The sequence below is a fragment of the Perna viridis genome, chromosome 1, assembly GCF_037379345.1.
Source record: "Perna viridis isolate PV_CMFRI_1.1 ecotype Kerala chromosome 1, ASM3737934v1, whole genome shotgun sequence".
Lineage (NCBI taxonomy): Eukaryota > Metazoa > Mollusca > Bivalvia > Mytilida > Mytilidae > Perna > Perna viridis.
Genome location: NC_142445.1, coordinates 70,060,579 through 70,077,778, shown reverse-complemented (window position 1 = coordinate 70,077,778; position 17,200 = coordinate 70,060,579). Strand labels below are relative to the sequence as shown.

At 30.7% G+C, this 17,200-nt stretch overlaps 1 protein-coding gene across 4 annotated transcripts in view; it reads right to left on the bottom strand.

Annotated features, from left to right (window-relative positions):
* Positions 1 to 410: 410 nt before the first annotated feature.
* The window catches only part of LOC148630189 (E3 ubiquitin-protein ligase Rnf220-like), a 29,316-nt gene continuing 12,526 nt past the window's right edge, over positions 411 to 17,200 (bottom strand). For 2 of the 4 annotated variants that reach the window (XM_088562667.1, XM_088562674.1), the window contains 12 exons: positions 13,683 to 13,725; positions 12,029 to 12,103; positions 8,421 to 8,463; positions 7,507 to 7,625; positions 7,223 to 7,346; positions 6,034 to 6,130; positions 4,912 to 4,998; positions 3,986 to 4,014; positions 3,657 to 3,720; positions 3,110 to 3,206; positions 2,530 to 2,604; positions 411 to 1,267 (listed from right to left, as the gene is read on the bottom strand). In XM_088562667.1, the coding sequence (XP_088418793.1) occupies positions 1,196 to 1,267; positions 2,530 to 2,604; positions 3,110 to 3,206; positions 3,657 to 3,720; positions 3,986 to 4,014; positions 4,912 to 4,998; positions 6,034 to 6,130; positions 7,223 to 7,346; positions 7,507 to 7,625; positions 8,421 to 8,463; positions 12,029 to 12,103; positions 13,683 to 13,725 (925 nt within the window). In that variant the 3' untranslated portion in view covers positions 411 to 1,195. The remainder of the gene's footprint in view (positions 1,268 to 2,529; positions 2,605 to 3,109; positions 3,207 to 3,656; positions 3,721 to 3,985; positions 4,015 to 4,911; positions 4,999 to 6,033; positions 6,131 to 7,222; positions 7,347 to 7,506; positions 7,626 to 8,420; positions 8,464 to 12,028; positions 12,104 to 13,682; positions 13,726 to 17,200) is intronic. The other 2 variants (XM_088562648.1, XM_088562658.1) reach the window with 1 other exon arrangement.

Here is a 17,200-nt window from a genome sequence, read left to right as displayed (position 1 = left end):
TCACTGAGACCCATCAACTAATATTAAAGTGTCTATGGACAACAAATATGGATGACTGAAGTGCTATACCATTCCTATAGGTACAACATAATTTTGCTATCATATAAAAACTTAAGAAAGGGAATCTTACTAGGTCAACACTCCAGTATCAAATTTCTACAATACAAAAAGTTAAGGATTAAAATTTCTTAGCTTTAAATGATCTTGATGGTAGAAATAGAGTAATATTCTATATTTTAAAAATCAATCAAAATACATTTTTACTGTCTTAAATTACTTCACACTTGCAACAACAAATATTTTACAGATCCCACTAATATAAAAAAGTTGAGGTCCAGGTGAGCTTAACTTAGAGGGAACAAGTCATTTTGAATGCCCAGGACTACATCAAATTAAATTGGACAAACAAATTACTGCAACAGAATTTTATTGCTATGAGATATGAAACAAAAGTATTTAGTACAACAGTCAAACAGACTAGGGTTAGTACAGTGTGTCACAGCACTACTCCATCCAAGACTCAGGCAGGCATCAATCTCGCTACAGGTCTAACCAATTTTGATTGAGTTAGAGAACTTCACTAATATTTTTATTGTTTTAACAAGTGATATGCTAAATGATGCTAGTAAAAACTCAATTTAGAAATAATATCAATCTTAAAACTTCCAATAAAAGTACTCACTAATCAAAACAATATCGCTGTGTACCTCTCAACCAAATTAGCTCATATTCTTAAACTCTCACACAGACTTATTAAAAAAAAACATACTTAGACATCAACACTTCCAGTAATGACCAGTTTTCCATTCAAAACTCACTTCATTTCAATGATATGTATAATTATATATGTAAATACATAAACGTAGAAAGCCTCACTAATGCTTAATACTCTTCACCATTAATATCACACACCAGAGTAATATTTTTTTAAGAAATATCATTGACTTGTTTCTGTTGAATCGATAGATTATAAAAAAATATATAAAAAACCAATTATTATTAGATGATAGTATTAAGAGGGGATCGTTTAATTTTAGAAGCTATAACACATCTACAGAAAAAGACAGTCTCCTAAGAATAAATTATTTATGCACATTTAGACAAAACATTTTTTTTTTTTTCATTACTACAAAGAAAGAAAACTTTCTCTTTTAATAAATAACTTTAACAAATCACAATTGTTTATTTCCAAGTTTTAAAGGAAAATTCTTCTTAAGTCACCAGGGGAGGTAATCATGTTACACTGTGGGCATAACTTCTTGGCTCCCTGAAAAAAACAAAACATATTAATAATGAAAAATGAAGCAAGAATGAAAAGATAAATTCTTTTAAGGAATAACTGTTATATTTTTTTGGTCTATGAAGAAATAACTTTCATGTGGTGCACACTAAATAACCTGCTTAGCAGATTATTTTGAAGTGTGCAACACAGGCATTGAGGTTATTTCAAATAGACCAAAAAATATAATAGTCACTCCTAATAATTTAATTTGGTATCAAAATTCATTGAGTTACTCATTAAAAAAGGTTGATGAAGTAACAAATTTTATTATCCAGTCAGAATGTGTGTTACTTCTAAAATTAAATTATTGATCTCTAGACATCTTATAACCCTCTGTGTCAGTATTTAAAGGTCACATGCAGCTCAAAAGTCTCGATATTTAAGATGACTTTAACTTCAATCATATTAAAACTTACAGTCCAGAGAGAGAAGCCATCAACGTTTTCTCCTCACACAATAAATCTCTAAAGTTTCATTAGGAATGAATATTAAGGCTAAAAAAAATATTTTAGGTTCTCAGGCACTGCCCTATCCCTGAAAACCCTCCCACATCTGTGATTTTTATTACGGTAAATTCTGGAAATTTCATACACATTCCAAAAATTTTCACATCCAGTCTGGAATCAACTTTTAATTAGTTACGCAATAATTTGCGTGCTTGACAGAAATGTAAAAAGTACAATGAGAATGAGGCTGTTCTTTAAATTGATCGTTAAAAACTAAAGTTTGTCATGGCTGATAGATGCTTTTATTTCTTGCCACATCTCATATACCACTTCAGTTTTAACACCATGGAATATTTTATTTAACTTCTCAACATCCTGTGCGTTTAAGAAGCCTCCCTCCCGCATCAACTTTTTTTTTTTTAAAAGTGGCCCAAGAACCTAGGCATTTTTGTGTATGGCCTAATACCTTATACTTTTGTAAAATGCTGCATTTCCCAGAACTATCATTGTGATATTACATCATCAATACCTTTACATTGATTAGATTTTACAACAGGATAAGAACGTATGACATTGTCTTTCCTCGAAAAAGAATGTGACTTCCTACTATACTTGGTGATTGTCTTTAACAAACCAGGTGTAGATTTTTATTTAGTTTGCCATACTTTAAACAACAAAATAAAACGCAACTACAGCTTAGAAAATCATTGTTAAGATACATCTTACTCTTTAGACATGTCAATAAACTGTCTTGATTGCAAACAGATGTTTTTTTTTTTAAATTTTGATTAATTTACTTACAAGTGTTTTGAGCCAACAGTCTTCACAATGTACATGCCAACACTGTATTGATGTTACAGCTTTATTATAAGATTCCTGTGATACATTAGAACACTTTACAATATTATAAAAAAAAACTCTCTGAACATAAAATATTTACCAATAAGGAACACAGCAACTTACAATACTGTCAAGGTATGCTTATTTGTGTTTATCATTTTTTGTTTGTTTGCCCAAATTTCATGAGAACATTTCAGGTTTTTATAGAGCACACCCTAAAAATTGGTTATCAATGAACAACAATATAACACCATAACAAAAGAATGGAATATTGAAAATGTGTGAATTATATAGTAAACATATTAATAGGTTTTTAGAATTTGTGTCTATTATGTAGTCAGTGGTGGTATCTATGTTGATGATGTATAAATTTTCAGGAAAAGAAAAATAGTTGAAATCATGAATGTGCAATAAAAAATATTCTCTACTGATATCAAGGCACTTGAAATTCATGTAATGACAATAAATTAAAATATATAATATTTTTCAAACAACTTCATAATGATACAGATTATGATTTGACTTATTTGGATATACTAACCATACATATAAGACATTTAGTTTTCTGTTCGCTTTCTTTATCTTTTAATTTACATTTCAATGCTTCAATAACTTCATTAGGTGAGTTTGGTTCAATTCTGTAAAAAGAATGTCATTTTCTTTAAACTGGATAAAATTCACACCATTGTGAAAGAATTCATGAACAGAAATTTCACATAGAACCTAAAAATGAACAAGAAATGAAGAAATTGAGTTCCAAAAACATAGGCTTCCATAGGCTCGACAGATATCTACATTTCTTGAGAATTTTGTTGAATTTCATAGAGCTGTTTAAGAGATAAGTGGACAGATAGTCAAGGTAATTTCTTTATACCCTCAAAAACTTTTTTCTGTTTGTGGGGAGCACAATTATGACTAGAATTTTATTAATATTAATTATTAATATGCAGTGTTTTAACATGAATCATTTTACTGTCAAATACAAGCTGAATAATCAAACGGCTTTACTTCCTACGATTCCCAATGTTTACAACACTCTGGTCTCCGTAATGTAAGGAATTGACATTTTTTATAGAAAATTTTCTTACTGTACAATGGTATCTTCAGAAGTTGATTGACATGGTTCAGACACTTCCATCAGTTCTGCACTAGCTGTCAAGAGAAAACCGTTAAACTTATCCTTAACAATTTATTACGAAAGCAAGAATTTTCACTGATAATGTTATATATTTAAATGATTCTTGTTATAAATCTTTTCTTGAATGGGGAGGTGTGGGAACCAACAGATCAGTATATTTGATGGTATAATTTCCTTACAACTCTAAATTGTTCCTTGTCCACTTAAGGATTAATACTTTTCTGTGATTTCCACTAGATATAAGAAATGTAAATTGTCTATAATATACAAATAACTCACCCTTGGCTTGAGTAGAACTAGTGGGAATCCTGAAAAGACAAAATTACAGTTAAGAATATTTCATTATATAACTTAAATATTACTTAAAAAAAGAAGAAATTTCTAAAGGAGAACAAAATTTACAATATATTTACAAATGATCAATAGAAACCAGCCTTGCTTCAGGAGGTGATACACAAAGGCCCTCTCAGAGAGCCTGAATCCCTAACCTGACTTGATAACCCACATTGCTATTTTTGTAAAAGTAGCAATGTTTTGCTTGGATAAAAATTCCTAACGCTCATACCTAAGAAACAATCACATCAACTTCCAACGAAATCTGTACAGTAGTTCCTGAGTAGAAGGTTTTTAAAGTAATAATACATGTATTGAAAAAAAGCAAAACAAGGACAACAACTCCAACATGACTCAACAGATTTACACAAAAAAAAAATATCAACAAATAGATCTCATCATGCTGAATACTTTTACACAGTCAGAATTTGGGTCAAATTTAGGGTTGACGAGTTATATGGGAAAAACTGCTATTTATGTTCTATTTTTAGTAACAGTGGCCATATTTTTCAATGGATCATGAATTCCAAAATCGGTTCCAGGCAGCATGCATATCTTATTTGGTTCTAATTGGTCCAGTAGTGCCCGAGATGAGTTTTGGAAAATTGTTAAAGATGAGGACAACGGACGCCAAATGATGGCGATAGGCCCAAAGGAATCTTTCGTCAATGAACATTCTTCAAATAGAATATTTTCCATACAGCATTTTTTGATTTATCATACAATATTTACAGAAATTTGTACAGGAGTAAAAATGAAGTTCATCTATCCAAATACCAAAATATGTCAATACTTTTAACTGACTTTTGTTTATTAATAAAGTGAATCATTTCCTGAAGACCCTATATCTATACAAAGTAACAGTAACCTACCCTAAAACTGCTCCTCTTAAAGCCTCCCTTTCTCGTTCTTCATTAGGTTCCTCCGAGGAACAAGGAATTATGTCAGCTTCACTGTATCTTTAATGGGTTAAGGTTGTACTATCATAAACTAACAAGAAAAGTGTGCACAGTGCAGTGTCACTGGTTCCTTGCTCAACATTTATTATTAATTAGAATAATTAAATGTTGATGTACCTGTAACAATCCATAGAACTAGGAGTACATGCTCAAATATTTAGTCAGAAAAGTAGACATACTTGTTTTTATCAGTGTAAAAAAAGGAAGAAATGAAAAATATTTTTCACTAAAACACAAGGTTATTCCTATTTTTGTCATGTGAGATTTCCTTTTCTCAACCTTGGCCTGGGTGCAATAAAATATATGACATTTGTGACATTACAATAAAATGTTTTATTATGTCTTGTAAATTCTAAAGAATTTCTGCAAGTAGGACGTTCTGAATTAGCATACTAATTACATAATCAATTTTAAAAGCAAGAAAAAAATTAAACACCACCAAAATAAGCAAGACTAGAAAAACTCAGACACCCTCTGGTGAGATTTGGATATTCTCTCTGCTGAGTTAGAACCGAAATCTTACCGTTGGGTGTCTGTCTCAGCGGTGTTAAAGTTCTTCATACTTGATTTAAAATGAGAAAGATAATCTAAGGATTAACTGTTAGTGATGTTAAATAAACATCCATTAAAAAATTGAATCCAAATAACAGAACAGCTGATAAATCAGTTTATACTTGCTAAGTATAGAATAATGGCAGTTTGGAAGGCCAAACAGAAAGCAAGTCCCATAGGGCAAGATGTGATGTTCTGTCAACACATGGCAGAAAGCAAGTCCCATAGGGCAAGATGTGATGTTCTGTCAACACATGGCAGAAAGCAAGTCCCATAGGGCAATTTGTGATGTTCTGTCAACACATTCAAGAATAACATTACTCTGTTAATCAGCAACATCACAGTTGATTAGAAGTAATGTTCTCATTGTAGATTTTTTTAGTATCATGGTTGTTTCCTGAAATAGAACCTATTAGGCACTTAGAACACTGGAAAAGCTTTAAAGTTGCCAATAAAATGATAAATCGAACATTTAAAGGATACTGAGGCCTTCCATACATTTCTGAATCATCATCATCTACATTCAGATCTACATCTTCATCAATTGTCTTCTTACTACTACTGGTGTGGAATCCAGATCCTAAAAAATAAACATTGTATATAACAATGAATCAAAACCAGAAAGTGGGTACCAGTTCAATCAATGCATTTGTGCAAGTCTCAAACTTTATATTAGTGAGGGTCAGAAGATGATGGCATTTATTTCTTTGGATGGACCTCTAGACATAACAATTGAATGGGTTCATCAACCTTTAAGAAAAGTCTGTTTTCCAAGGTTTGACCTTTGGACTTTATATTTCAACCCAATCCTGCCATTTCATTTTTGGAAACTAATTTGACTCTCCTTAGCCTATTTTGTTCAGTAACTTTTCATAAAAAAATTCAAGGCTTAAAAGCCTAAATCGAACAGGAAAAAGTTCTGCTTCATTTTGGCATCACTCTTATTTTTTTATCTTCTACAGTTCTAACAAGGCATTAAATTCTGACTTTATGTAAAGCAATACAGCTATATTTACATAATAATTTCTCCATTAATCATAACACCAATATGAACATCATCAACCCCTGACAACAAACCAAATCATTCTGATGATGAAAAGTGAACTTATAATCGACATATCGTTACCGATCGTTATATACAGTTTTCTCATAATCCATGTTTTCATTGCTCACATCAGATTAAGGGAAGTTGCATATTAAAGACTCATTTGTTAAACTGATACGGTGTGAATAGGCCTGACATAGTATGATGAATGAACTGGCTTTAATTACTGTCAATATATACTGATTACTGAACTGTCAAAAATCACTACACAAATTTGGTAAGGCTGATTACCAAAAGCATATTAACTTCTGAATCAGGAATGTCCGACATTTGAACAGACAGTAACAATTGACACAAGTGTACGCTGAGGAACAAAGATGGCTCCAACTAATATTGGGCATATCTTAGCAAACATAAACTCAGAATCTCAAATACACGGAATTAAAACCTCAATCAATGAAATTATCTATTAATGTATTAAAACTGTGACTTCCTTATGATTAATGACAAGTAAAATACAAGTACATATGTACTGCCAGATAAAAAACTTAAAAGATGTTGTGATAAATGGGCAAAGTTAAAGTGTCTTTATCCAAAAAAAAAACAAAAAAACAATTGTGTACTTACTAGCAAATCCTCCTTCTAGCATGGAAGTAGCCCTAATTCTGGTTTGTCCAGCCCATGTGTATTCTTCATATGTTTCATCATCTCCCTCCACATCAACAGGTTCATCTTCGGCTTCTCCTCTTTGCTGTAGAAAAAAATGTATAATTGACATTGTAACATTTTTTGCACAGAACTGAGACTGTTATTAAGTTGTTTGAGTCAACACCAGATAATGAAGACATCAGAAACCTGTTTATCATCACAAACTTGACACAAAATTGTCAATGTCCACTATAAATACTAACCCTCTTCAGACATAACTCAACATGGCCATTCAGCTCTTCAGCAGTTCCTGATAATCTCTCATTACATATTGGACAACAGCTTTCTTCTGTTGGTCTACGTTTCTTATTCTTAGATCTACCTATATAGACAAATTTTAATTCAATTTTACAAACTACAACAAATCATGAAATATTAAGGAGCACCAAGAACAAATGGACTCCTAATATTGTTTCAGGTAACTAAATAACCTTAAGTATCAGTATAGGTACTCAAAAAATGAAAGTAGATGATTTTTTTTCACAAGACCTTTTTTTTTGATAAAGCAAATTCATTGAAAATGAAACCTAAAACTTTCCACATTTAACCTAAGATGAAAGGTCAAACAAAATGGATGAAGAGAAGTGAGTTTAAAAATTCTGTTAATTACCGGTTATGGTTTTGTACTTCAGATCTAGTTTTGTCATTGAGATCGAGTACCATAAAACATCTGTATCTAAATGTAAATGGACTTAGTTTTTCACTACTAATGAGCTAATAATTACACATGAAATGGACGAGTGTATTGCCTGATTGTGTTTCTCTACAGCCTGTCAACACTTATCAAAGTAATCGGAACTAACTTAACCAAGTCGCCAGTTCTATACTAACCATTTGATTAAAAGAATGATCTTGTTTTAATTGTTTAATTTTTCAATTTAAGTCTGTTATCTTGCAACAAATCAGTAAAAGGCTGTCGAACACTAGTTAGAATGTAATAAATTATTGGTCTCCTTTTGAACTTCAAATCGTTTTTGTGTAAATTGATTAAGAATTTGTAACTCGTCGTGGCATCTCGGAAGTTTATCAAATCTCCTGATCAGCATACCAAGTTTCAAGACAACAGTATTGAGGAACTACCCACGACAGTACTGTAATGTAATAACTGACAACTTACTGGCTAAACGAGCTTGGCGGTTACACTTGATCCTAAGGTACGTCTACAAATAAATTTATAACAATAGGTTTAGATTTAAGTTTCACACCTAGGACAATAAGTGTCCTCAACAAGCAATTAGGTCTTAATGGTTTAGTGACATACAGTATATATATGACTATGAACAGATCACGCAAGGGTCATAGTATTAGTTACTGCCTTAATTATTTTCCAAATAATTTGATTCATCACAAGTGAAATGTTACTCCCAATGATAGTCTTAAACAAATACCATTAACTTCTCAAATCCCAAGTTTGAAGTATGACCTATTATGATGCAAAATGTGATCAAGAGAAATTCACGTTTTTGCCTCATTTGTAATTTTAGTGTAATAAAGAAATTTTTTTTTAATGTTTCATGATGTTTTATTACAACCCAATTTATCAATTTTAATATTCTTTTGCAGAATCTAAAAGATTTCTGGAAAACATTATCACTATTAACAATATTGTTATCCAAATATAATTTTAATCAATGGTTGTAGTCTATACACATGGTTACCAGAAAACATGACACAGATGTATCGCCTTAACTTGTCACATTCTGAAAGAACATTGTGAACTAGTCATGTCTAGTTCAAAGGTCAATCAAAATGTTCCTGCTAATTATTGGTGGTCAGTGAAGAACTCATGTCAATGATTGTTTGTTTGTTTGTTCAAACTAATTGCTTGAAAGCTTAATTTTACATGGATCAGAATTTTATTTATAACTGCCTGGTGAAGATCCAAAAATAGTATTATTTTTCAGTTTTAGTTCATGATCAGCATGTAAATGAAATAGAAATTTCATGGAAATATATATATTGATGGAGACTAACAATTCAGAAAGAAAATATATGAATGATCTACAATTCACATAATAGTATTAGTGAAGAAAATGGATCTCAAGGAAATAATTATGGAAAAGTGGAGTATAATTATTCAGCAGAAACTCAAAACTTTTCACATAACTTTTACTTTTTTTCAAACGGAATGAAAAATAAAGTAAAAATCTTATCTTCACAATTATTTTGCAATTTGATTGGTCATGGTTCATAAATTCTAAATGTTTAAGACCACACAGTTTTTTTTTTTACTTTCATCTCATTCAATAATGTACTCTTCACAAGCAGTACCGATTATGGCCTGCTATAATTATTGGTTAGGTTTTTTCTCTTCTGTTGAGAAGACACAAAATTGTCTCCATATTCTGTGTTCATTTCATAAAATAAATATAGAATAAAAATTCCTGGGTCTAGTTCAATTAAACTCATATTTTGGAATTTACATTGAATATAAAGGTCTTTTAACCAGTGCTATAATTTGAGTACGAAATGAACAGATTTGATAATATGGATTTTAAGAGAAAATTGGTAGTGATTAGAGACTTAATATATATCAAAGATAAACTACTTAGTGTAATTTACTCCTATCTAATAATAAAATGTTCATAGTCCATGTAATTCAGGGGGACCATTAGGATTTAATCACAGTGATAGTAAATAGTCAGAACTACCATTAATCTGTTGTAAAGGAAGTCCTTTCATCCTTCACAAATCTCTAATCCTACACTCTGATAAACCGCACCATTATTTTGTGAGGTTTTATTCATAGTGGTATCTGCTCAAATTTTGATTGAACTTCATTTATTGAGTTTGTCTGACTACTCAAGTTATGGACAGATTACCACCACAATAACAGCCATTATTTCTGTCATTGCTTCAGTTTCCTTTTGATACGAACATGCAAGCGCTTAAAATGAGCAGTAAATTTGTCAATAAGAGGGCAGGTCAGCAAGACAATTGTCAACAAATGTTCTCCAGCTAACTTTAGATTACTGATCAGAGACAGAGAAATATATCGACAAAGAATTGCAAGCTAATTAATGCTCTCCCGGACAAAATTATAATCCTACTGAAACTTGAAGGAAAATTGTAATCAATTATTTGAAAGTTTGTTTGACAAACTCAAATTGTGACATAAATTCTGATTGATCAACTTTTAATTACTTTTAAAGACTTCAATGAAAAATTATAAAACAGTAGCAACAAAAGAGGAAAGAAAAGCTCATGGTCAATGAATTATTCACAGCTACTCAAAAGAGAAAGACAACTTGCATCACAATACTAACTTTGATCCTGTTCTGTCAAATGAACAATTTAATAATAGGGGCGGCCCATATGTTGATCTGCCTTTTCTTTACTGCACCTTTTATTTTCACATCATGTAAAAATTTTCAGCACTGAGACACAACATCTATTAAATCTTCTATTCAATTCAAATAGACAGAATAATTGTACATCAAACGTTCAGAATTCCTCCATTATAAATTCCCTAAATGTCTAAAGTAGTGAAAAATTTATATTTTCCCAAATGTTGAAACCTCAAGAGACAATCACTAGGAATGGAGTGGTATAAATATCAGCAAAACAGTCCCTACAGAAAAAGGTCATTACCAACTCCAGCACAACTGTCCCTACAGAAAAAGGTCATTACCAACTCCAGCAAAACTGTCCCTACAGAAGGTCATTACCAACTCCAGCACAACTGTCCCTACAGAAGAAGGTCATTACCAACTCCAGCACAACTGTCCCTACAGAAGAAGGTCATTACCAACTCCAGCACAACTGTCCCTACAGAAGGTCATTACCAACTCCAGCACAACTGTCCCTACAGAAGAAGGGCATTACCAACTCCAGCACAACTGTCCCTACAGAAGAAGGTCGTTGCCAACTCCAGCACAACTGTCCCTACAGAAGAAGGTCATTACCAACTCCAGCACAACTGTCCCTACAGAAGAAGGTCATTACCAACTCCAGCACAACTGTCCCTACAGAAGGTCATTACCAACTCAAGGAAAGCTATTCATACATCCATATTAGTTTTAAGAACGACTTCAAACAAAACAAATAAACAGTTGGAGACACATACTCCAAAAATCAATCCTAAATTTCTTTTAATGGTAGAATTTCATGGAGTGATTACATAAAAATCAAGTGTTGATGAGAATGACAATAACAGCACAATACATGTTCCATATGACAACATAAACTGAATTACTTCCTGTTGCTACAGTTAGCCAATAAAACTTTTTTTTAAATATAAATTAAGTCATCTCTAAAATATTATAAAAATACAACTTTAATGTCTAAATTTTGCCAAACCATCATATTGCAAAAATATTGCTTCATGTTCAGTGTTTTAATCTTGGGCAACTATTGCATCGACAACTTGCGTCATTCAGATGGAAAAGTAGTTTGTTGAAGCATGTAACCGATGTTTCCAGAAAAAATCGTTGAAAATTGCATATAAACAATTTGTGCCATCTTTGTATATTTAAACATATTAACAGCTAATAACTCTTTTTTTTTATTTTGGTTTCATCATTATTTTATATAAAAATATGGCAATAAGTCTAACTGTAAGGCTAAAATGTTCACTAAATAACATGATCAGAAACTTGTGCAAGCCAACACACCCCATTAGGCAAACTTGCACCATATTACACAACAGGTAGAGTTAGATACCGGCAGGGTTAACATATACATGTATGGAGACATGTGAAATTCACTATATGATAAACAACTTACCTCAAACCTTGATTGTGATACAACTTCAACAGAGGGTGAGTCTTTCCCCCTCCTTATTGGTGGAGATGTTAAAGTCTAAAAATATAATACATTTGGAAATTATTTAAATGAAACTTAGTAATGAGAATGGAAAAACTAAATATATTGTGACAATTCATATGTGCATGAAAATTATATAGGACTGAAGTATCAATTTCGAACAATATTTTTGTGAATTCATAATGTATAAAGAAAGCATATCAACTTTATTTTTTTTAATTAATTAAATATTGTCATAAGAAAAAGGAAAATTGTCAGGCAAAAAGAAACCTCTTATAAGACCATGTCAGGCGTCAATAGTGTAAAATAATAACACAAGAACAAAATGTACCAGTATGTCTATGGAGACTATGTATAACACAAGAACAGAAATGTACCAGTATGTCTATGGAGACTATGTTTTACACTATTTTAAGAGACCAAATGACTGTGGTCCATTTTATTTTATCTCATCTAGACAGAAGGATTTTAAATTGAAAACTATATCAATCACACAATCAATTAAAATATCATATTTTAATATAATCCTGCTGTTTTTTGTATCTCCAAGTATAAACGGTAATAAATGTTACATCATATTATCTCTGAAGAAGAGAACTCCAACAAATTCTGATGTTATGTTACAAATAAATAATTTTCTTTCTAAGTATATCATGTTTCCCAATAAAATCAAACCGACTTTGTCAAATTATAAAGTTTAATTGAAACTGAACACGCTTTCCTTTTTGTGAAAGCTCACTGTAAAAAATAAAGTTTGAAAAAATGGTGCAAATTTCTATATCAAATTAAATTGCTACCCTGTTCATGGCCTTAAAACTTAACAAATTATCAGATATAAAAATTTTAGACTGAAAATGTATTTTTCAGTCTGAAATCTGAGATACATTTGAAGTAATCTCATGTAAAGGGGAGGCAATTAATTCTTATTATATACAATTAATTCAACCAAAAGGTGTTATTTCAATTCTAATGACTGGATTAAAATTTCAAGACTATGTAAAATAAGCATTATTATGAAGTCAAAAACCCATTGATGAAATCTGAAATAAGAAGAAGATACTGTTAAGATAATAACAGAAAATACTCAGTGATTCAGTGTAAATCAACAATATCATACTCTGAAGGGGTGGGACATCAACACACTTTTATGTTAAATCTACTTCTATTATCCCTACAAATTTCTCATGAAATGATCACATTAGAGAGAATAAATGTCAGTAAAGGAATACCCAATACTGCAATGAAGACCAGATTTGTAGATTATAATCCTATAAAAAGTCCATAAATTCTACATAATTAAGTAGAGCACCCGCATGCTTTTTTGTGGGTCCATGTAAAGAAAGGCAAGGTAAACATGTGTTGCTTGTTATAATAAAACATAACAATGACTTGTGTTGAGCAGGTGTTAGTCACACTACAGAATAGTCTCCAAGACAAACTTTACTGTCCAAAATAGTCAGTCCTCTATAGTAAACAATTGTTCTGAATTAATCATAAAAAAATCCATCTCAAGGTACACCTTTTTCCATATAAACTTAAATTAGCCATTATTTCTAACCAAAACCTAGTATATGACATAGGAGTACACCTTAAACAAATTCTCAAGTTTAAGTACCTTTCTGCCTTGTGGAGTTGTGTCACGAGATTTTCTGCCACACCTGTGAAATAAGAGTACAATATTACAATTCATAGTAGACCAATACTGCAGTGGCATTGATGTATGTCCAGGTAACAGCCATCATTTTGACAACAACCTTGTTACACAAGTAATTTGGAGAAGCTATCTTAAGAACAGATGCTTATTTTAACCCCTGTTATTCAGCAGGAGTAATTCTTCATGAAGAACTTCATTAACAATAGTGTCCAGTTAATTGAATCTAAACAGAGAAAGGTTTTCGGATTCTCAATAAATCAGCCCTAAATCAAATTACTCCCTTACAATAACTAAATTATTTGAACTCATTAGTACAGTAATTGGTTTGGTCACTTATAAATAGCTGCCATTTTCTGTCATTTTACGGACAACCTAATATATACATTTGACTAATTCAATAAAAGCAGATGAGTTTTCGTTAAGTTGACACCGACCAATCCAACCAGGCAAATCACTTGTTGTCTGATTGTTTACTTGGATAATTCACTTATTTATACATCTGTTCACATAGCTGTTGACAGTGTGTCTGGACAGCTAAAAAAATAATGACCATATTTTCTCCATTACTCTTAGTGCCAGAGAAAATATTGTCTACTTTAATCAAATTATACTAAGACAGTTTTTTGTACATTTATACTATTTCTTGTGAAAACAAATGACTATATAAGTATCCAAAATACAATAAAGTTTTTCTTTTGTCTGAATAGCTGGATAAAATTGAAACAAATTCATTCTTAAAAAGAATTAATTATCTAATTACACAACAAGTTACTTGTCTATAGTGACGTGAAAAAGTTTGTAAAGGACTGATTGAAAATTGAAAGTTTCCTCTGTTATATTCTGTAGTTTTTACACAATGAACTGGTTGAGAAATAAGAAAACCGATGATTGGAGAAAAACTTTACCTGTTTATTCCATATTTAATTATATTTCTATTTGGAATTAAAACGTAGAAAAAAATTTCTTCTCCCTTAAATGTGTTTAAGCCTTTTAATCAATACTGAACAATGAACATAATATGTTACACGCGTCACTTTTGTGACGCATGTTGACTTGGAGCTAAAACTAAATGATCACAATGAAAATCTTGTTATAAAATGGGACGGCCAAATATACTTAATGCAGCGTGCAGAAAGAACACTGTTTAATTTCCACATCATAACTTGATTAGTAAATGATGAAAATAGAAGAACCGTAATTACCAAAAGAAAATGTAACAGATTTATGTTATGTTCAGTCTATTGTTCTTCATCCTTGTATCAAATTCTAAATAAATATTGTCAATCGCTAACAAATATCTTTGAACTTGCAAAAACCTAGTCATTAATATATTATATGTTCACAATCAATAGAAAATAAGCTAGCAAGTACAGTGATCAAAGGCGTTAAGTATTTATTACTTGTTTTAGGTGTTCCTATATTGAACATTTAGCAGTTAGAAATATTACTAATATCACTATAATTATGGCCATTCTACATTGTATACAAAGTACGCCTCATTGTCAAATCTTCATAACTAGCTTTCAATTTGATCATAAACATTCACTTAACTCATTCATCTGCTTCAATCAAATGCTTGAGTATTTTTCTATTCTTGATCAGGAAGTCCATTTATAAAAATTATTGTATTGTTTGCTTAATAAGAAATAATACTAACAAATGAAAATCTAGTTATGTGCTTCACTGCAGCAACTCAAAAATAAAATGAATAATTTTTATTCTGATTTTCATAAATTCTACATTTATTCATACCTAATGATAATTGTAACGCTAACAAATAATGAGCCATCATAAACGATAAATCAAATAAAAAAAAACATATCATATTTGTAATAAGCATTTTTCCTCACCTAACAAAACTCAAAAATAACTTAAAATCAAAATTTAATTTTTATTGTAAAGTGGCAATTAATATTGTACATTCAGTCTCTAAAATTTAGCGATTTTTTAAACAAATTATTATAAAAAATAATTTTATTGATAAAAAATTACATGAAAAGAACAGGAAACAAAATGGAACAATAATGGTCTAATTAACTAAAGACAGCCTTAAAACTTTTTCAAAAAAAGTTTAAAAAAAAAATTATCATTAAGTCCAAACCATACTTGCAACCTGCTGCTATACTAATTTTAAAAATAATTGAAAAACTGCACATTTAAATACAATTTATTTTCAGATAGGACAAATTAGTCAGCAACCATTTTATCCTCTTTAATATAGTGATTAAAATGTACTGATTTATAATAAATATGGGTATTAATATGGCTAATGTGTGACCATTTATACAATTTGTATTGTATGTGTTACATCATAACTACCAACATCACCATAATCATATTCCTGACAGTCAAATTAAGGAAGAAAATATGCCAGAAGAATTTCATTTATTTTTCCAGGTAGACGTGATTTATAAGTAACGATGCACATTTATGGAACAGATAATTTGAATATGACTAAAATTCTCTTCTCGTAAACACAGAAGCTGCAATATGAAGTAACTTAATGTCTTTTAATTTTGTTACAATCCTGTTCTATTAACTCTTAAATTGTATAAAATAAAATACTTGATTTAGCTGCAACAAAGATTTCAATAAAAAATTTAGAATCATTTACAGAATTGATGCTTGTGGCAAGGAGGATTATATTAATACTTCTCTATTATAACAATACAAATTACTGCCATTAAACTATAAGCAATATTTCGTTGAGTATTTTTTCCATTACTGAACTACCACAGGTGGTGTCGCATATAACTTGCTATAAAGAGTAATTTGCTACAGTTCCATTCAAGTGAAGATAATTCAGTTTTGTGCTTCACCATGTTCTGAGGGAAGATATATTTAAAGCTACTTATCAAAATTTAATATCAAACTGATATAGTAAATTTAACATCTGTTGAAATTCAAAAGATGTAAAGTTTCGATATGAGATTTTGTAAATCTTTCAATATTACATTTTTAACAAAAGGATAGAAGAATTGATGCATTTAAAAGACTCCAATTTTTAGACTTAAGCACTAGTCAAAGTTTTATTTATATCCAACAACCAATTAAGCAAGAAAGCTTGCACCTTAAATGTTTGAAATTACAATGTTACTCAAGTAAATTGCATCAATAATGGAGCAAGTATTTCACTGCAAGTTATCTTACCCTCCAAGAATCATACATTGTTTGATATTACTCCTTTGAATTTCACAATTATTAGTAAGTAGAGCAGGAAACTTCATAAGAAGAAAAAACCAGTTAAAGCAAGTAATACACAATGTAGTTTACTTCAAAGAATAGAGATGGTCTTCCCATCCCCTGGTGAGTTTCCTAAGGTAGTTAACTTATTGATTATCAAGGAGGTTTGAACTTTCCATCATGAAGTTAACTATTTCACTCTGGAGTATTGGGGTATATCTTTATTTAAAAAAAAAACACATTACAGTAGGTACAGAGAAACATACATGGAAAAAATAAATAAGAAGGAAAATGTA